Raw genomic sequence first — 21,482 nt, 5'->3', positions numbered from 1 at the left:
CTATTGTTGTAAGTGCTTAATCAGAAGGGTTTAACCATTACTTTGATTGTAGGAAATTAAGGTGAATGTAACAATCCTAAACTTTCAAAAAAAAAAAAAAATATAAATAAAAAAATAATTCTTTATAGTGTGATGGTCCATATAAGTATTATGGTCCTTAGGGACCATCACCACTTTTGTTAGCTTTTCCTTTCATTACCACGTCCTTTAGTGGATGTGGGCTTTAAACGTTCAGGTGTAATATAAATGTTACACCTCATGTATGAGGTGTAACTTAATAAAATAATATAATAAAGTATCTTAAGAATTTAAATAGGAGAGGCAAGGACTTCCACCCTAGAAAATTTTTGAGATCTTTCTCTCTCTAAACGAAACGCAGTGAGCTCTTTCTCTCTCTAGCCGAATTTTTATCGGAAGCTCCCTCAAATATTTTAGGTAAGTGACTTCATTATCTTGAAAAATAATCCGTTTTTTTTTAAAATGAAATGAAATAATTACTTTTGCTTACTATCATAAATTTGAGGCGCGATAAATTTTATGCGCAAGCGACCTCATTATTTTGAAAAATAATATTTTTAATAAAATTGTGATATTTTATCTATGCTAGAAATCTTAAATGCTGTGAATTCTTAGAAAAATAAATTTATTTATTTTTCTTGTCTATTGTTAGAAAATTTTAGATACTGTAAACTTATTAAAAATAAATGTGATATTTTTGCTTTTAGTAAAATTGTGAGATTTCTTTCTATTGTTTTTGAATATTTAGACATTGTAAATTTCATGTGCAAATGACTGCCTTATTATTTGAAAACTGATATTTTTGCAATTAATTATAGCATTTTCTGTGAAATGTTTATTTGCGAATTAACATTCCATAAATTGTGATAATTCCGTATTCTTGAATTTCTATAAGAGTTTTTCTATACATATTAGATTGGCAATTATGCTAGAATGTCTTTACGAACTGCTACCTTTCTAAATTTGAGCCCAAAATATTTGATTGGTTATTTTTGAAATGTTATTGAAAGTGACTGTTATTAATGGTTTCAGTGAAATTCATATTAATAATTTCAGTGATATGTTGAGTACATGATATTTGCTGCTTTCGATGTTTAAAGAGATTTAGAAATACTTTATGTATGCAAGTGGACTCATCCGGTTCGCCTGTGAGGTATAAGTGGATCTATCAGGTACGTCAGTAGGGATTAAATGGACTCATCCGGTACGTCGGTGAGGTATAAGTGGACCTGCAGGGATTAAGTGGACCTATCTGGGACGCCGATAGGGATTAAGGGGACCCTTCAGGACGCTGATGCGGTATATAAGTGACCTACTTGGGACGCCAGTAGGGTAATTTGTGAAATCCTTTAAATTATGCGCCGCCGTTAAAATGTTATATGCATTTTAATTATTCGGATTATACTTAATTATGCATTTTTGAAAGTGAAACTGTTAATGCATTTCTGTTAATAGATCTCCTTTTTGAAAATATTGATATCTTTCAATCACGATTATTTTTAGGATTATGATGGTCACTTACTGAGTAGCCAAACTCATCAAACTATGGTAAACATTTTTTCAGGATAACTGTGGTTTCATTTTGAGTGCTCGTCAGGATCTACTTTGGAAGATATTGTAGTTGTGCTTAAACTTTCTTTTGTTACTTTGTAAGAATTCGCCACTGTAAATTTGTCCTATCAAGAGACGTATATATGTTTTGACTGTCACATCTTAGGAATATCAGTATTGTAAATTCTTGGGGCGTGACAGTGAATGAGTAGTGTATTTAGGCATTTGAGTTAGGTTTGGGTATTGCTTACTTGCGGATTCATCACCAACTCATGACAAGTGCACTGTCATCATGATACTTTGTGCTTAAAAAAAATTCTTTACGCATTTCTTGTGACACTTGACCCATAGTCCTAAGGCTGTATAAACAATGTAAGATCCTAGTGGTAGAGACTATCTGTTCCTAGTATGTTATTAAGAGTTACTTAAAAAGCAGTTTATCATATGCCCTAAAGGTAGTTTTCCTGTGTCAAACATGTTACACAATTGGGCGCTTAGTGTCACATGGCTAGGGACTTGCTTTTGCTTCGTTGGATCACTACGAGCATTCCATCATGTGTGAGGTTGTCATGGGTAGCTGCCAATGTTCTGTCCTCTACAGTCCAAGGTATCAAACTAGTTTCAATCCATATCAGTAAGCCATAAGGCCTATAACATACATTAGAAGTCAGACTAGCATCAACTAATGTTCAAAAATTCGGCAGCTTGGTGCAGTCATGTTAAAAAGAGGAATAATGTTGTTCCAACCTACGTGGACATGTTCGTAGGTGCCCTCCTCAGCGGGCCAAGATGCAGGCCTAATGCCACACCCTTGAAAAAAAGCCCCTTGAAAAAAAATTTGTTAAGGCCTATAAAAATGGTTAATGCCCTTGTTTCTCTTGCTCACGGGTCCATGTGCTCTCTCTGTACATATGAGAAGAAGAAGAAAAAGAATATGGCCTCCAGGTGTTCAATACAAGGCCGCTCTCTCTCTCTCTCTCTCTCTCACACACACACACACACACAAACACAGAGCTCACATGGACCCATATACTCTTTCTCTACCTATAAGAAGAAGAAAAAGAAGAAGATGACTTCCAAGTGTTCCATGCGAGGCCCCTCTCTCTCTCTCACAGACTCATTCTCTCATCACCCTGTCTCTCTACATATAAGAAGGTGAAAAAGAGCATATCCTCCAAGTGCTTGATGCAAGACCTCTTTCTCTCATACGTGGACGCATATGCTTTCTTTCTCACTCTGCATATGAGATAATCGAAACAAAGATGACTTGCAAGTGTTTAATGGGAGTCCTCACACACACAGGTGCCTCCCCTCCCCCGCCCCCCAAAAAAAAACAAATATGCGCCTTCCTAGGTGGCCGCTGCTTCCTTTTGGAACATTGGCATCAACTATTCAATCATGGGAATACACATAAAAAATATATGGACAGATATTATGAATCAATGTACAACACAGAGAGCTGTAAAAGGAGAATGTCACCATTCATATAATCTACGAAACTGGACCTAGGGGAGCACTTAAATTTTTTTGTGGGTATTCAATATTCCTAACCTTCTAAGTTTCTAACTAAAAAGAAATTGTGGAATCAGCGCACATCAAAATTTTCAGGCTCTATGGTTTTGAGCTCTAGTTGCGTGTTGGCTTTATATGGTTTTACAAGTCAAAGTGGCGTGTTAGGACATTCATGTCATTTTGATTTAGATTGCATCATTTATGTTAGAATTGGCCTCTATTTGGAGGATACAGGCATAAAACACAATTCAGACACATTACACTGGGGGATTTTATTTTCTTCGCCTCGTTTAAATTGACACATGGCTTATGATTGGAATGTGAGTTTGGTTGTTTACTATTTTATATTGTATTTTGGGGAGTTTGCTAATTTCTGTTTGTCTTTTTATTTGTCTCACGTGCTTCATTTTGTTAACATTTATCAGGCCACAAAGAGTCGGTGTCGACTTTGGCCTTTAGTGTTGATGGGGAATTGCTTGCTTCTGGAAGCTTTGATGGGATTGTTCAAGTGTGGGATGTTTCTTCTTACAGTTTGAAGTGCGTCCTAGATGCTGGTGAGAGCATTGAGGTAAAATCTTGTAAAACCTGCAATGTTATATAATATTGGGCGTCCTAGATTCATTTTTTGTGAGGCAGTTACTCATTTTTATTGAACTGTTCAGTGGATCAAATGGCATCCGAAAGGACATGTGATCTTGGCAGGTTCTGATGAATCAAATGTCTGGATGTGGAATGCTGACAAACATGCCTTACTCAATATGTTCAGTGGTCATGGTGGCCCTGTTACCTGTGGTGATTTTACGCCTGATGGTACTGTATAGAATGCATTTTTTGACTTGGGAATGCGGTTATCTATCAATAGATATTACTGAACTGGCTGTAAGAAGTCCTCCATATCACTGATTACTTGAGACTGCTGTAGGTAAAACAATTTGTACTGGATCCGATGATGCATCACTGAGGATATGGAATCCAAAAACAGGGGAGAAGGTTCACGTTATTGAAGGTAACACTGTGGTTTCTTTTTTGATTATTTACTGCTGCAATATTTTTCGCCTAGTGCACATGCACATGGCCATGCATATTTTGTCTGGTTGGAAGTCCCAAGTAATTGGAAATTTGAAGTTTGAGGCTTTTCCATAGGGGTTTCATGCTGTTTTTTTTTTTTGGGTAATTATTTCATGCTGTTCTCATGCGTGTTAAAAAGGAAGCATCATTTAAAGACATTGGCTGCACTCTGGAGTCACACCTGGTTGAGCCAAGGCTATTGAGTTATGATGATTCTTTCTGAAATTTGCAGTAATATGAGAAGTTGAGGTCTTTTTGATTGCTTTACATACGTATGTGTAGATATCTTCATGTCTGTGCTTGTGCCTATTTACTTGTGTTTTCATGTTCTACTTAGTTTCCGAGTCAAAATAGGGAAAATTATCAAATTACCCATAAGAGATTAACAATTAACACTTCACCCATATCTTTTGAGTCAATTTCAATATATCCATGAAATAACACATGGTCTTGTGTTGGAATTGTTCCAAAAATGCAAATTGTTAAATGGTGAACTCTTATGGATATTTCCATAATTTTCGATTTAAAATATGTTGTGTGGCATTTGCTGTGCATAACCTTCAAACAAGTTAAACAGGAGAATATGATGATATTATCAACCTTGAGAGATCTTCCTTTCTCAATTTAGATGAACCAATAAAACTAAAGGCAGTTTTTCCATGATCCACTCATTCCCTTGCACAACCAATACTTTGGGTTGCATGGGGATGATCAGACCCTCACCCTATTTCATGGCCAATTTGGGGATGCCTTCTTCTAAGCAATCTTAAATGTTTCCTTGTTTGTGTTTGCACCCCAGGGATACTTTTTTATTCACTTCATTTCATGAGTAAAACTTTTTTTGTTTTGTTTTGAAATTCATGAATAAAACTGTTTTTAGTTTGATATTATCATTATAGTCATGAGCTGCTCCACTTTTATGAATTTTGTCAGTAACTTGTGTTGCTGTTGGCTGTGTAGCTTATATGGAGAAACAACCCTTCAATAGTAGGACTGTCATATTCAGATTTGAGGCTGCTTGTTGCCTTTCGTCTTCTCATTCATTTTTCTCTGTGTAGGCCATCCATATCATACAGAGGGACTGACCTGCTTAACAATTAGCTCAGATTCATCTCTTGCTTTCACTGGTTCCAAGGATTGTTCAGTTCATGTAGTCAATATTAAAACTGGGAAGGTTTGATCTCTCTTTCTTTCTGTTTGATACCTTAAACCATGTATGTTATCTTAATGAACTTAACGCACCTCCTGATCATATTAAAGTAGATGGATGCCAAGATTGACCTGTGACTCTCTCTTCTCATATTTTCTCTTCGTACAAGAATCATATATTTCTTATCTGAAGTGAGTTTGACTTTAATTGTCTAATTCACTTTGTCAAGGGGATAAATTGATTCACTAAAACTCAGAAATTCTACATATATCTTGTCATCATCTCATCATAGCAATCTATGAAAGCAGATAAGTGAGAACATGCAGTAAAGCTTTCTGATAAAGCTCCTCATCGTTTGTGATATGTCCTTGTCCCTTTCTACCAGTGGTTCGAAACTCAGTGACTTGGGATTGCACTTGTCCATGTTGCTTGGACCTGTCAAGGTGCGGGATTTGGTTTATAAGCCTTTAGACTCGGCTGATTCTTACTGGGTCAGGGACCCTACTTTGTTCTTTGTCAGAGACTCGGGGATTTGGATCGTTTGACTCCAGGCGTCCAGAAAACCAATTAGGGCTTGACTGGGCATTCTGACATCACTTTCCATTTAGAGAACAAAGTTTAGCTCATCTTCATTGCAATTTGTCGGGTATGCTAAAAGGGAATTATTGATATGTAATGAGTAGTGTCGGGAATGTTCAAAGAAAACTATGGATTAGTACTTAGTGACTTGGGCTTGCACTCATCCATGTTGCTTGGACCCGTCAAGGTGCCAGATTTGGTTTATAAGCCTTTACACTCGGCTGATTCTTACTGGGTCAGGGACCCTACTTTGTTCTTTTTTCAGAGACTTGGGGATTTGGATCGTTGACTCCAGGCTTCCAGAAAACCAATTAGGGCTTGACTGGGCATTCTGACATCACTTTCCATTTAGAAAACAAAGTTTACCCCATCTTCATCGCATTTTGTCGGGTATGCTAAAAGGGAATTATGGATATGTAATGAGTAGTCTCGGGAATGTTCAAAGCGAACTATGGATTAGTACTGAGAAACTTTGAGTGGGGTTTATTCTCTTTCAAATGTTTGTTTCATGAAATAGGATAGAAAATATTTAAGTTTGCTTGGAATTTGGGCGCCTAGCTTGATTGGAGTGTTCACAACTGCAATAATGTCCTCTTTTCGAATTCCACTGTAAATCTATCCAAAGAAGAGGTTTGAGCTGGATAGTTTATTAGTGGATTGCAGATGGAAGCAAAACAATGAAAGTGGTTAATTGTTTCTATATACAATATTGTAGGTTGTTATCGGGAATGCCAAAGGAATGTCCTATATTAATAGTTTCTTTTTTTCTTTTTGCTTTTATTTACTTATGTATTTGTCTTTCTAGTGCCTTGCAATGGGAATTTCATCTGTATTTTTGGTTGCTTTTTTTGGTTGTAATTTTATTATTTTTTATTTCTCAATAGAGGGGGTTGGTGAGAGGAAAAATATGGTAAACAATTCATGTTTACCTTTGTGGTTGACCTACTCAACCTATTAATGCATTGCAGTTGTTGCCTAAAATTAAACATGCAAATAGTCTTATACTACTTTTAATACGTCCAATATGACAATATAGCATGCTTTTATATAACATAACATTGATTCACGTGGCGTTGTTCATAAACTGATGGAAATTGCTCTTTCTTTGCAGGTGGTCAGTTCTCTAGTTGCTCATTCTGGATCCATTGAGTGTATAGGACTTTCACAAAGGTATACTTACCATCCAACATACACCTTCTTTGACTTTAAACCTTGCCAGATATTCGTATAATGATAATGTATACTATAGCCTATAAGTGGTGAATCCCTTCGTCTCTGTTGTTGTTTTAATATACTTGTGGTGATACAGTAGGATATTCAGAGTCTCTTAGTACCTATTTGGCAATTGAGAAATAGGAGAAAACACCCTGTTCTCTCAGCTACCGATGCTTTCCCCTTTTGGGGAGGGAAAAGCGTGGAAACATGGAGAATTGCAGGGCTTCGCATTGTAACAAATCTCAACTCACAACTCATGAAAAGTCACAACTCAATAGGACATTAAACAAAAAAACTCATGACAAGACAACAAATATGATTAATTCAAATTTGTAGTTGAGTTTCATCATCACTAGCAATTGACAAATCCATCTCTACGACCATTGTCAACTCATGAAAAGTCACAACTCAATAGGACATTAAACAAAAAAACTCATAACAAGATAACAAATATGATTAATTCAAATTTGAAGTTGAGTTTCATCAGCACTAGCAATTGACAAATCCATCTCTACAACCATCACCTGAATTTGGGAGTGATGCTTAGCAATCTTCATAAGAGTTATCACCCTAATCTTCATCGTCCTTTTCTTCCCTAGTCTCCTCTGAGTTTGCCTCTTCCTCCTCCTCTCTTACTCTCATCAGCCTTTCCTTTTTTGAGGTTGAGATCTAGTTACCATTCACAGTGCTTGATGCGGTTCCAGATGCCTCATGACCTTGGCTTCATGTCACGCACTCTCTTATGAATACTAGTTCATCCCCATCACCGTCGACCAACCATTCATTTGCTTCATCTGTATCTTTCACAACAATTGGGTTGATTTCATTTTGTTCCAAATGCTGCTCGTTCAATTTCTGATTATAGTAAATGAAGACAGGGTTGTTTAGTTTCTTCTAATCGATCCTATTTCACTTCTTTGTATGTATTCATCGGATACTGCATGAATGTAATACTAGATATTTACAACTTAAAAATAATATAATACAAGTTAGGACCGTAGGAGATGAGGGCAAATGGTGAAATGGTAATGAGTGAGAGTCAGTTAGGAATTTACAATCTCAAATGTGAAGTTGCACTAAGAACTTGATGATGCAAAAGTCAAGTTCAAAATTTGTTAAGCCATCTTCTGCAAGTGCGCTTTGCCTACCTTGAAGCTATAATGCATTAAAAATAAATAGAGACTGTATCATTGAATATATTCAGAAGTCAAGTGAGAACTTAGAACTTGAACATTTATTGATACTTGGTCTTGGACATCCACACCAGGGTTGGGTTTTCCATTGCACTGGTTGATTGCTTGCATGAAACAACCCATCGATTGTATCTCAGGATCAGCATAGCTACAACTAGGGTTGAGATAGTACCCCCTGCTATGTGTACAGGCCTCTCCAGCTGTGAATTCTATTTATCTTCTACAAATTTCAAAATAAGGGTGTATGTACTTTCTTCATTCTCCACATTCCTCTTGATTTCTTCTTTTCAACCTCCATTGCCTTGTAAATATGTCTCTTTGGTTGTTCCCTTTCACTATGCATAAGGCACAAAACTTTTCCAAGTGGCTAAATAAGGTGGATGCAGTAGCTAACATCATTCCAAAATCAGGGTTTGAGAACAATGCCACCTGCCTTTTCCAATATGAAGAGGAAAACATGCTCCTGAAATTTGTAAAAGATATGAAAAACTGCAGTTTCTTTTGTATCCTCTCCAGCACTTCCATCTTGGTTATTGCCTCTAGGTTAATGCAATGTGCCACACACGGTGTCTATAAAATGCTTGGCCTCTTCACCTCGAACATTCTAGCAACCATTATGGTGGACCTTAGCCATGTCATTAACTACCTATATTACATATGCCTCCCCCACCTCCTCAATACACTTATGTATGAACTCAAAAATGAAGTTCATATAATGAAATTTGTTAGATGCGTTAATGGACTTCAACAAATGGTCCCCACAGTAAAATTCGCTATTTAGTTTATAACGCTTATAATCCTCTTATTGGTTTAGGTATCCGTCGTTAACATGACCTCACTCTTGCTCTATGTATCCTTGTGGCTCATGAGGTATAAGACCTTATATCTTGGCCAAAACTGCCCCTGCCCTACTGCTACCAATGTAGCTTGGAAGCTCTTTAAGCTAGCAGTATTGAATGTCTATAGTCCTGAAAGTGATTCTAAATGGTAGTCTACCCCCTTCCTTAACCATCACCTCAGGATCCAGTGGGGGGGTGAGAATTCGTGGACCCCTTTCTTTGTGGCCTCTTATGCCCAAATGACATTGGGGAAGAAATAAAGCCCCTTTTCTTAGCATATTCATCAGCTTCTTCTCCTCCAAAAATATCTATAGATCTTGTGACATCTTCATATTTTTTCCTTGCCTGTTCTTTCTTCTCCTGGTGCCCCTCTAAATGATCCAACATCTCTATCCAACATCCCCCGGCACTTGAGTGTATGGGGCTGCATCCCCTCTAATGGCGACCAAATGTTTCTTCAACCGATTCATGAGCCCCTTTTTACAGTACTTACATGCCACCCTATTCTTTTCATTCAGATTGGAGCAAAATCCATGTTCCCAACCCTAATCAACTTGCCTATTTGAACCAATCTTCAATACACTTAGCATTAGTCTAGATGCAACAAATCATATTCTGGTATTTGACTACAAATTTGCAAAAAAAAAAAAAAAAAAAAAAAAGAAAATCCAATTACCCAAATTTTGGAAAAAGGGCAACAAACCAATTGATAAGGGGCAGTAAATTTTTGAAGTACATAACTAATGTATTGATGCAATAATTTAGGTGTTTACTGCTGGTAATTTACAAAAAGTCAAGTATGTTCTCTAACATGCAACAACTCAATACTCAACTCAAGTATTGAATAAGTAATTTAACCCATCCTAGAAATCACCAAAAAGAAAAGAAAAGAAAACTGCATCGACCTATGTATTCAAAAAAGTTACATGCCACATCGAGTATTAGGGATATTAATGTAAATATCTCTTATTTAGGTACATTTAAGAACTTCCCTAAATTTTTTGTATTTTACAAGATGTCCCTTATTTTTTCAACTTATTTCCTGTTTCTCAAAATGCCCTTAAGTTGGATGCTCTAAGTACTGAACTAACATTGTCGCTCCACAATTGAAAAATGATTTTTGGCACTGTGAGTACCGAACATTGTCTTGTCTTAGTGTCCTGTTCGAGGCTCTCAGTGCTAAACAAAATCCTTTTTTTCTTTTACTTTTACAGAATCTAGTTTTATACTCTCAGCACCGAACATGTTCTTGGTTTTTTCCTTACAAGATCAAGTTGAAATACTGTTAGTACCGAACATTTTTTTTTAAAGAGAAGCATGATGCGGGGCTGCTGGGAAAAATTATTCTTATTTTTAATTTTTGTTTAATTTCAAAATATGGATGTTTTAATTTTATGTTAGGATTTATTTTTAGGGTTTTCCATGTTTTCTAAGGATGCTAGGGCTTTTTTATATTTTTATTTACTATTCACTTGTTATTATTCACATTTCCTGTTCACGGGTACTATTCATGAGTACTGCTTATGGGTACTGTTCATGGATATTGTTCATAGGGTAAAACTGTCATTACGAGTTTTAAGTTTAAGTTAGGATATACGGGTCAATGTATTATTTGTTTAGGTACGTTTTATACTTGGAAGATTAAAATAATATTATAAAAGGGGACTGGATGGGCTGGAGAGGCATTCACCTATTCCTCGTTTAAAAAAAAAAGACTTTTTGGAAAAGAAGAAGCCCAAGGCTTGAGCTGCCCTGGGTGGGAGGAAGCCTCAGGGTTTCTCCAAAATTGATGTGTCAAGATTTTTTTGTTGATTTCTACTGTTTTTTCAAGTTCTCTACATCAAATTGATATTAGAGCCCGCGATATGCACATAAAGTATTGTAGCAGTGTACGGAAGTTATTGTAACAGTGTATGGAAGTTATCGTAGCACTGTATGGACAATATTGTAGCGTCAATTTTTGGTGCCCTCGATCAATCTGGTAAATTACAGTCGGTCTTAGGTGTACAAATTTTGGACAAAGTTTTGCCAAATCAGCCTAGATCTTATTGTTTTCAGCGAATTTTTGTTGATTATTTGCTTAGAATTTGTGATTTCAGCGAACCATTGCAGTAAGAAGGGGACGTAGAAGGGGGATCTTTGTGGACCCACTTTGTGATCCTAGAGTGATGATAGAATTGAGGAACTTGAAAGGTAAGCTCAACAACTGATGCAACAATTTGCAAGCCTCAATAATGTGCAGGATCTTTCACCTTAAGAGTATGTCGAGTACAAGCCTTTTCATTTCATGATCCTCGTCTAGAGTTGAGTGATGAGGATAGCAACTGGAGACCTAGACGTGGGGTGCATCACTCTAGGGTTTTCAATTTGAAGGATGAGATTCTTGATTTTGACACAGATTGCATCGAAAATCAGCAAGTTGTAGATTGCGGTTCACCCCCAATCTTTGATACATACTCTGATGAACAAGAAGATCGTTTAGGGGATCCAATCTATGTTAAAGAAATTTTTTAGTGGGTGAATCAATCTTTGACGAAGAAAAAGATGAAGATTATAAGGATATCAAAGAGGTAAAACATTTAGGAGATTTAGGGCATTGGAATCAGAGTAGGGCAGTGGAAGCATGGTCGACTTAGAATTTTAAATTGTGGCACTAGATTCAGAGAGTAATGAAATAAATGTCGAGAGAGCCTCTAAAGACCAGAAAATTGAGTTTGGAGTATCTTACATGATTTTTAATGGGTGTTCAAGAATAGTCAAATTTGATAAATTTGCATCGATTCCTCAATAGATATATCAGGATTTGTCTTGAGGAATTCTTTTTACCACGAATAATATTTGAGCCAGCAAAGAAGGAGAAGATTGAAGAAGGTGGTTTTGATGTTGAATTCATCTTCGCACACTTCAAAACTGGAGGACAGATTTTCTCCAACCAGATGATGCAGTGCAAAATTGTTTTTATTTTTATTTCAAAAGTTGTATGTTTTAATTTTAGTTGTAGGATTTATTTTTAGATTTTTTAAGTTTTTTAGGGATTCTAGGGTTTTTTTATTTACTATTCACCAGTTATTATTCATAGTTACTTTTCACAGTATTATTCATGAGTACTGTTCATATGGGTAAAACTATCATTACGAATTTTAAGTTAGGCTATATGGGTCAATATGTTATTTGTTTGGACACTTTGTACTTGGAACATTAAATAATATTATAAGAAGGGGCGTGGATGGGCTCGAGAGGCATTTACCTATTCCTCATTTTAAAAAACAAAAAGACTGTCTTGGAAAAAAGGAAGCCTAAGGCTCGAGTCCTAGATGGGAGGAAGCCTTAGGGTTTCTCCAAAATTGCATGTTTTAGGTGTTTTCCTGTTGATTTTTTCTGTTTCTTCAAGTTGTTGATGCCCTTTCCGCCCACAGCCAAGTGTTCCATGGGCTGCCTAGGTGGCCTTAGGGCGCCTGGGTGGGGGCTCTAGTATCTATTATCATAATGGACCCTGCCCAGGTGTCATTCAGTTTGGATTATCCCCTAGGCTGCCTACGCTGCCAGGGGGTGAATTTTTGTTCAGGGCTAATAACTACTTAATGAAAAAGTACGGCAGAATTGAGAACTCAAACCATTTATTTGTGAATGGTTTTACTAATCGCAATTGTTGTTGACTATTTTATGATATGATGATGATTAAGTAGAAAATGGTACAAGGAATTTCAAGTTTAGAAATGGATACAGTTTTTATGAATCCTAGAATTCATTTGTAGATATGCATTCCCTCTTCATGATCCATTTTTGGGATGGATTGTGGACATAACGTTTTAGGTGTATATAATGTCTAATATGGGGATCTGAATGTCTAAAAATAACTACATTTAAAAAAAAAAATTGATAATGTTTTGAAGGAAATTTTTAAACTGTTCGTCTTGCCCCTTTATGGAGAGAGCACAATCCTCGCAGGATGCAAATGTAGTTATGCATCCCCTGATGCATAAACCACTTTCCTTTATAGATGAATTTATTGATAACATGTTCTTAGTTGTTGGATGTCCTATTCTACTTACTGCTTTTGCAAAAAACGTTGGTGCTAATTTAGCGAAGCTAAAGAAAGCTGCATAAATGAGATGCTAATTAGAGGCTGCATAAATGAGATGCTAATTAGAGGCTGCATAGATGAGATGCTCCCATTTGGTGTTGTGTCTCTCGGCTGGGTAGAATAATTGTTGCCAAGCACATTATCTAAATACTAGAAGACATTTGCTGATGACATGAGTATCTATGGTAGCTGAAGTATTTCTTATTACTGTGACATTATCTTGTTTTATTTATTGTTCTTTTTATGTACCTCTAATGGTTATTTTTGTATTAATTAGATATACTTTAGGATATTGTGATGTAATCACATGGTCTAATGGTATGTTGTTATTGTGCTCTAGTGAGACACAACACACTCCCTTGATGTTATCACATGACATTAAGAGTTAGTGCAATCAATTGCATAGTTTGTCTTATTGCGGATTAACATTTGCTATAATCGAGATATAATTGGTATGTTGTTATAGTCTGTTTAATGCATATTGCAAGAATCGAGATTCCAACTATTTGGTAATCGCGCTCCAACCCAAATGGAATTGAGATTCCTACCTTTTTGGAATCGTTCATCAACCCAATTGGAATCGAAATTTATAACTCTTTGGAATCAAGTTTCAACTCATTTGGAGTTGAGATTTCTACCTTTATGGAATCATGCGCCCAACCCCTGGGGACTGCCACAAAAAACAACATGAAATGAGTTTCATAGGGCAAACGATTCAAGGACTTAAGAATATACTTTGTCAAGAATCCCTTAATATTGGAACTTGGAATTGATGTATTGAATACCATTAGCCATGGTTCCCCTAGGATTGGAATCAAGATCGATAGAGATCAAAAGTTGGGTAGTTCATAATTTATTTATGTACTTTTTTTTTATTATTTCATGGTGTGGGTGTACATTTTATTTTTTATTAGGATTAATTTTTCAGGAATTAATAATGTGGGGTCAATCTCCGACACTTAGTTTCTATCTTTTTTTTTTACCGTTCACTGCGTACTATTCATGGGCAATGTTCATGGATACTATTCACAAGCATTGTTCACGTTTTCTATTTACTTGGGTAGTTTTGATATTTTTAATATTGTTTAGGGGGTATTTTCGTGTACTAAATTGTATTTTTGGATCTTAATTTTAGGGTTTCATAGCCTGATTGATGTTAGACTTTTTCTCCTTTAGGTGTTACTGGACTTTCTGAAATAGGGAAGTTTTGTGGGCAATACTTTTTTTCTATGTTTTTTAGAGAGCCCAAAATCAAGTAGGGGTTATAAAAACCCTATGGGAACAAATTAGGGCTGATTCTGTGAGTTGATCTCTCTCTAGGCTAGACTTCTCTCTTCTTTCTTCAAAATACAACAAACCTTTGCTCTAGGTTTTACATAGTATCACCTCCTCTCTTTTGTTTAATGGATGCTACTCAAATAAAACAAGGGAGAGAAGGCGAGAGAGTAGTCCTCTCCAAGTTAAAAAGAGGGGGTCACGTGGTATCAAATTTCAGAAAGAGAGAGAAATATGGCGTGAGGGAGAGAGAGGACTTGGGGTGTGAGAGAGAGATCTAGATATGGGAGGCATAAAGATCTTGTAATGAGAGAGGGTTCAAATAGGTTTAGATAAGAAACAATATCTATCTCCTCTTTGGAACATGTTTCTAGTCTAAGTATGCCTTATCCAATTTCCAATTTGACCTTTAGAATAACTAGAAAATATGTGCAGTGAGAGATTTAATCAAAGCCGTCCATCCCACAAATCAGCTACCACCATTTTGAGTGGAAAGATAGGAACTTTATCCCTTTAGATTTTGATCCAAATCCAACTATTTAAATTTCAAATACAATCAAAGTTAAACATTATCTAGATCTCCGAATAATCAAAGAAGATCTGAATTTTAAATAACTCCCACTAGAATAGGAAACCAAATCTAATTTTCATATTGAGATTTCCCATCTTTAACTAATTTAAAATTTGAACTAAATTTTAAGGAAATGGGGCATCCCCCTTTTTCCTAAAAAAGTGATGCGGAGCTATAGTTTGTTTTAAAGAAATTTTGGGCATAGCCCCTATGACCACAAAAAGTGGCGTGCCCCCCTCTCCCCCTCCTTTCAATATAAGGTGGCGTGCCACCCTAGGAGGTCATGTAGGCCCCACATGGGTGGCACACACATCCGTGGTCCCCACATGTGCTATCAAGTTCTAAAATTTTTAGAGATGCCCTTTTAATGTATTTTACAGCAGAAATAATATTTTAAAAATTTGAAAAGTATTTAAAAATTATAAAAACATTTCTACTACCAAAATAAAATATGTTAGGAGTGGACTGGTACCAATGGGTTATAATTAGCAACAAGGGCCTTCCACTCGTCCTCAAAACCATGATCCACTACTATTTTCTTATCCAACCCAACAAAGACTCATGACCCACAGTCTTATTTCAGGTGCTCATGATTGGCTTGTCAAAATTGGACAATAAACAGTGGGACTATAATCCTGAAATGTGGATTTCAATTTCCCACTTTAAGAACAAGTCTAGCACTTGTCACCACAGTGCAAAGGGGGCTCTCTCTATGCACATGTTCAGATATTCCTCCATAAGGCTACTTCCCACAAATGCGGCTGTCATGTGTGCACGTCGTGCAAAAGTTTGTTGAGGTTTTGGACTTTGCTCTCACAGCACACAGGAGACCACATAGTTCTCCTGGCCTATAAACGTCATTCTTGGGTAGCTCTTCGACCTCGACAAGGGATGATCCACTGTAAAATCCTTTTCAGTAGTGCCACATGCCTAGGGTTAAGGGTTTTGGACACCGCCCAACCCTTGGTCAGTCAACACACACACTCCCACTGAAATGTATATTCCACTATAAAATATCATATTTACAAGGTCGTTAGGCCTTTAAAGGTCACAAAACCCAACACTAATGACATGTCGAGTTAGATAGATGGGTTTGACGTGCGATGGCATCGATGAGAGCATGATTTTGAAGAAGAACAACAATCCAGTCTTAAATTAAATTCGTTGGTGGAACATCTTCTCTTTAATAGCGCTCATGTCTTTGGTGGTGATCTTATTTTTGATAAAGAACAAGGTGATCTTATCTTTGATTGTAATCTTATTTTTGATGAACCATTGGATACAAACGAAGAACTTGGAATTCCCATCTATGCGAAGAACAAATTGCAGACGATGGTGATGGTCATCGTGACGATGGTAATGACTCCGATAGTGATGACCATAGTTATTGGAATCTCTCAACAAAGGTCACGATTCCGATTCGGAGCCCTGATTCCACGATTCCAACAAGAAATCTTCACAAAATCCATTTCTGTGAAGTCAAGAATCTCTATTCCTTATTTTAGGAATCTCGATTCCAACACTTAAAGAATCTCTCTTCCATTATTCATTGATTCTGAATTCTACATTTGTTGAATCTTGATTCTTCACTTCTTGAATCTAGATTCCACATATAATGATACTCGATTCAATTGTTTTCAAATCCAAATTCCTGAACATCAAGCACTGCAGTTCTTAGATGCAAGAAACCACAAGTTAATGAAACATCGAATCTTGCTTCTACCCTCATAGAATCTCGATCTCATTTTTTTTAGAATTGCAATACCGTAGACTCAAATTCTAAGTTTAGGTGCACAAATCTGACTTTTGGATTGGTTCAAATATTTATGGTTTTGGATTGGAGTTATTTGGAAATTGGATTGTAGATGATTGTCTCCCTATGTACAAATATTTGTTATCTCCCATAGTTTACATTTGAGTTCTTTAGAAATTGCGGTGGAGACGATTGTCTCCCGAGCCAGCTTTCACCTAGACCTGCCCCTAGAGTGTTTCCAGCATCTTCTGCCATCACACAGAAGTTCTCACTGCAGCCTGAAGGGGTGGAGAAAAGGAAGAAACTGTGGCTGCCTCCCCACCCACTCCCCCTCCCCCGGCCCCCCTTCTTGAGCCGAAGGCATTGTATCTTTTATTTTTTAATCACACGCAACATGTAATCTCCAGCTATCATTTAATGACAAAATCTTTATAATCTCTATCCATGTGTGTTATTTGTAATTTATGCAATATGTAGTCTCTTTCTAATTTTTAAATCTATCACCATGTGTCTACTTGATGCTTGATTATAAGGTGCTTATAAATCTCGTTTGCCAGATGTGTTGAAACTCGAATCCAAACTGCTATGAATCTCGATTCCAATGTAGGTCGAATCTATATTCCAAACTGGTGCGAATGTCGATTCGAAATGCCTAGAAATGTCGATTCCAGAAATGAAGGAATCTTGATTCCAAATAGGTCGGAAATGCGATTCCATAGAGCTAAGAATCTCGATTCTACTGAGCTAAGAATCTCGATTCCATCTATGTAAGGAATCTTGATTCCATTTTGGTCGGTTCTCGATCCATATAAAATATGAATCTTATTTCCAACAATTCCTCTTGTACGGACGTCGATTCCAAAACCATGAATCTTATAGTCGGCTGCGGCGCGAATCCGATTTCTTAAATGATTCGGGTTCAAAATCATTTCCAACAACTATGGTATTGGTGGTGAAGAGGTAAACGAGGAGGTAGTGACTATAAAGAGCTATTTTCTCTCACCAATGATGGGGTTGACCGTTCTTGTTTCCAATTAAATGATTCTATGCTACAAAAAGGCATACTGCAATAGTTGGGTGCACCAAAATTCTCAACTTAGTTGAGGATATTTTGAATAGGCCTATAACCCATAGGTCCCAAGATCAAGCCCCTACGCTAATGCGCAATATTTGGTTTGAGCGAGACTTAATGTTTAGAGGAAGATTCGTATTTACCCATTTCAAAACGTGAGGGCGGGTTTTCTCCAACTAAAGGAAAATGGTAAGAACTGGGTGTTAAAATTTAATTTAATTTTTAATTTCATGGATGTGGGTATACGTTTTATTGTTTTGTTAAGGTTATTTTTTGGGAATAATAATGTGCGGGATATCTCCAATACTTAGTTTTTAATTTTTTACTTTTTTACTTTATTTATTTTTATTTTTTATTTTTTGTATTCGATGGTTGCTATTTGTGTGCATTGCTCATGGATGCTATTCCTAGGTTACTTCTCACATGGGTATTTATAAAATTTATAATACTGTTTAGGGGTATTTTAAAGTCTTAAATTGTTTATTTGGATCATAAGTTAATTTTAGGGTTTCACAGGGGTTGAACGTCATATTATGGGAAGCTTATGTTATTATAATGAATTTTGTTTTATGAAAGAAGAAAATTTTCCTCCTCTTAGCTTGATTTATGGCCATGCTTTTTCTCCATTATTGCAGATTTTTACTTGTTTAAGGTTCGGGAAAAGGTTGGATTTAATTTCCCACCTTTCCTTCCTGCATCAAAGATCCTTAACGGCCCTAAAGACCTGAACAAGGGTTTCCCTAGTATTGAAGTCAATGTATTAAATGGCCTCACTGGGGTAAAAATTCTTGATTTGCTAATAACAGAATTTAAGAACAAGATGTTTATTTTGGGTTCTCATAATTTAGGAATGATGTTAAGTACAGTTCACAGACACCCATAGATTTGTAAACATCAGTCATATATTAGACAATAATAATTTGAAATAGCAAAATGTTTCACTAGTGCACTAAGGACATCGTGTTTGTGTTTACAAAATATATTCATTATTATCTTATTGTACTTGAAAACTAATATTTTTTTAATTATATATACTTGAAAATGAGACGTTGGTTCTGTCTTTGTGATGCTCTATATTGTAATGTGTGGGAATAGAATCCAACCCAATGCTCTTTCCCAATTATCTTTTAGGATTAGTCTGGAAGTTTTAGCTCTAGTAGGAAGCAAGTTTAAGATTCCCTAAATTTATTTTACAATATACTACTTATATAACATGATGTCTACTTTATGTGATTCCCAAAAGTCGGATCAAGTTCTGTAAAGGTGGAAGTGAGATTTCATGTTATTAGCATCATGGTTTTGTGCACCTATGAATTGCGATATTTGATGCTATGAAATCTAGATTCTAAAAGAATCAAATCGAGATTCAATAAATGTGGAATGTAGATTCTGAACTTTTACAAAAGTGGGTTCCATGTAGATTCGTTGATGGAATCGCCGAATCGAGATTCTGAAGCGGAATTGCCACCTGGGCTGAGAGATTTTGATAATTGTGGTCAGCAAGGTTGTGGGTTTTTTGCTTTTTGTCCCCCCCCTCTTCCTGCAAACAAAACAATGTTCTAACTTATTATCAGAAATTACAATTATTTGAACGGAATAGATCTTTATTGTAGATCGTGCATTTTTAGGGTAATTTAGTGGTAGGATCTGAACTTGGCGTGTTTTGTTGGAGTGTCAACAACTTAACCAATCGAGCCCCTGCCCATGTTTGAACTCCTGCAATGTCTGCAGTAAATTTTATCTATTTTATTGGCGTGTATGTTTCTTTCCCGTATTATATTATGTTGTCGATCAGTTTTCTTCTACCTTGTAGCTCGCCTTGGGCTGCAACAGGGGCTATGGATCAAAAGCTGGTCATTTGGGATTTGCATCACTCATTACCACGCTGCACTTGCGACCACGAGGCATGTTGCATTACTTGTTGCATTCAATTCTTTGTCACATTATCCCTTGTTTATGCCTAAAATTGGAATGATTTTCTTTCAGGAAGGTGTGGCATGCTTGTTATGGTTAGGTTCAACTAAGTACATAGCAACCGGTTGTGTAGGTGGAAAAGTACGTATCTGGGATAGCCTATCTGGTAATTGTGTTAGGACTTTTAGTGGGCATTCTGACTCTATCCAGGCTCTGGCCGTCTCTAATAATGTGCAGTCCCTTGTCGCAGTTTCACTTGATAATACTGCACGTGTTTATGATATTTCAGAATTCCGCTTGTGAAGCATTATTCACAATTCAATATTACTTATGTTGGTTTGTAACGCATTCATATCTCCTGAAAATTGTAATTGTTTCAAACCTGTGATTATAAGGTGTGAAGAGTACTGGAACAATGAAGTTTTAATTGTGGTCATTTTATCTGCACTGTCAAAGTCTTTTGACAGTAAAAAGTTTGGCTGCTCTGTTGAAGTCTTTTGACTGTTAAAGTGGTCCTTTGGCAGTATTGAAAAGTAACATAATGTCCATGGTGTTTAATTTCATGGTATATGATTTTGGAGTTTGCTGCAATCTTTGTTGAGATTGGCTTCAAATCCTGCTCTGGTTTGGCCATGAATGAGAAGAGCTTCTGATGATTTAAGGGAGTGTTTGGTTATTTTTTAGAAATATAAATAAAAACTGAGAAACATGTTCGGCCTACTTTAGTTGTGGTACTGCGCTTGAGCTTCGAGGCCAAGCTTGAAACTTCCCCTATAGTGCAGCTAGGTGTCTACAGTTGTTCGAAATAGCCATCACCCGAAAATACATTACCTAAAAAGCTTGTGATCAGTTGTTCCAATAGCCATTTCCTAATAACCTTGCGATTCATAATTTATTTCTTCATTGCAGGAAGTTTTCCTAGGTGAAAAACATAAAGGCTCAAGTTACCTAAAAAAGGCTTGTAAATTACAAATGAAATGCAAAAGGACTGAGAAGCAAGGGGTGTAAATTACAAATGAAATGCAAAAGGACTGAGGAGCAAGGGGTGTAAATTACAAATGAAATGCCAAAGGACTGAGGAGCAAGGGGTGTAAATTACAAATGAAATGCAAAAGGACTGAGGAGCAAGGGGTGTAAATTACAAATGAAATGCAAAAGGACTGAGGAGCAAGGGGTGTAAATTACAAATGAAATGCAAAAGGACTGAGGAGCAAGGGGTGTAAATTACAAATGAAATGCAAAAGGACTAAGGAGCAAGGGGTGGTCTCATTGTCCCAGTTTACATGTAGGGGTCGTTTGGTTCGTGTGAAATAATTTAATAGGAAAATGTTTTCAGAAAAAAGTTTTTCATTGTGCATCCAATTTACAGAGAAAGGTTTACTTAAGCAGGCTTTTTCCCATGATGGCTAAACACACACTTGGAAACAGGTACAAAGAGAGAACACAACTTGAAATTTTGATATGGTTTCTCTCTAAAATTTTGAACTGGAAAACTTGAAATTTGATATTTATATAGATTCTCTGTCTAAAATTTGGAGATAGTTTTTCTCTTTAAAACAGTTTTTCTTTTAAAAACTTAAAATTTGAGATAATTTATTTGAAAAATTTAAAATAGAGTCGCCTTGAAAATTTTGAGATGGTTTATTTTTGAAAATTTTGAAGTTTGACATAGTTTCTCTTTAAAATTT

The 21,482-nt window shown here is 36.3% G+C and overlaps 1 protein-coding gene across 15 annotated transcripts in view; it reads left to right on the top strand.

Annotated features, from left to right (window-relative positions):
- LOC18432599 (transducin family protein / WD-40 repeat family protein) overlaps positions 1 to 20,230 on the top strand; it is a 50,374-nt gene extending 30,144 nt beyond the window's left edge. For 3 of the 15 annotated variants that reach the window (XM_088863446.1, XM_011624481.3, XM_088863455.1), the window contains 7 exons: positions 3,507 to 3,649; positions 3,744 to 3,891; positions 4,004 to 4,087; positions 5,208 to 5,323; positions 6,990 to 7,048; positions 19,694 to 19,784; positions 19,867 to 20,230. In XM_088863446.1, coding sequence (XP_088719572.1) covers positions 3,507 to 3,649; positions 3,744 to 3,891; positions 4,004 to 4,087; positions 5,208 to 5,323; positions 6,990 to 7,048; positions 19,694 to 19,784; positions 19,867 to 20,097 — 872 coding nt within the window. In that variant the 3' untranslated portion in view covers positions 20,098 to 20,230. Of the gene's footprint in view, positions 1 to 3,506; positions 3,650 to 3,743; positions 3,892 to 4,003; positions 4,088 to 5,207; positions 5,324 to 6,989; positions 7,049 to 11,224; positions 12,368 to 18,515; positions 18,815 to 19,675; positions 19,789 to 19,866 lie in introns of those variants that run through there. The other 12 variants (XM_088863445.1, XM_088863442.1, XM_088863454.1 and 9 more) reach the window with 7 other exon arrangements.
- Positions 20,231 to 21,482: the final 1,252 nt, after the last annotated feature.

This window comes from Amborella trichopoda, chromosome 3 (genome assembly GCF_054954075.1).
Source record: "Amborella trichopoda isolate Santa Cruz 75 chromosome 3, AtrichopodaSantaCruz75HAP2 v2.0, whole genome shotgun sequence".
Classification (NCBI taxonomy): Eukaryota; Viridiplantae; Streptophyta; class Magnoliopsida; order Amborellales; family Amborellaceae; genus Amborella; species Amborella trichopoda.
Note: the sequence above shows the minus strand (reverse complement) of the source record. Positions and strands in the feature narration are given on the sequence as shown.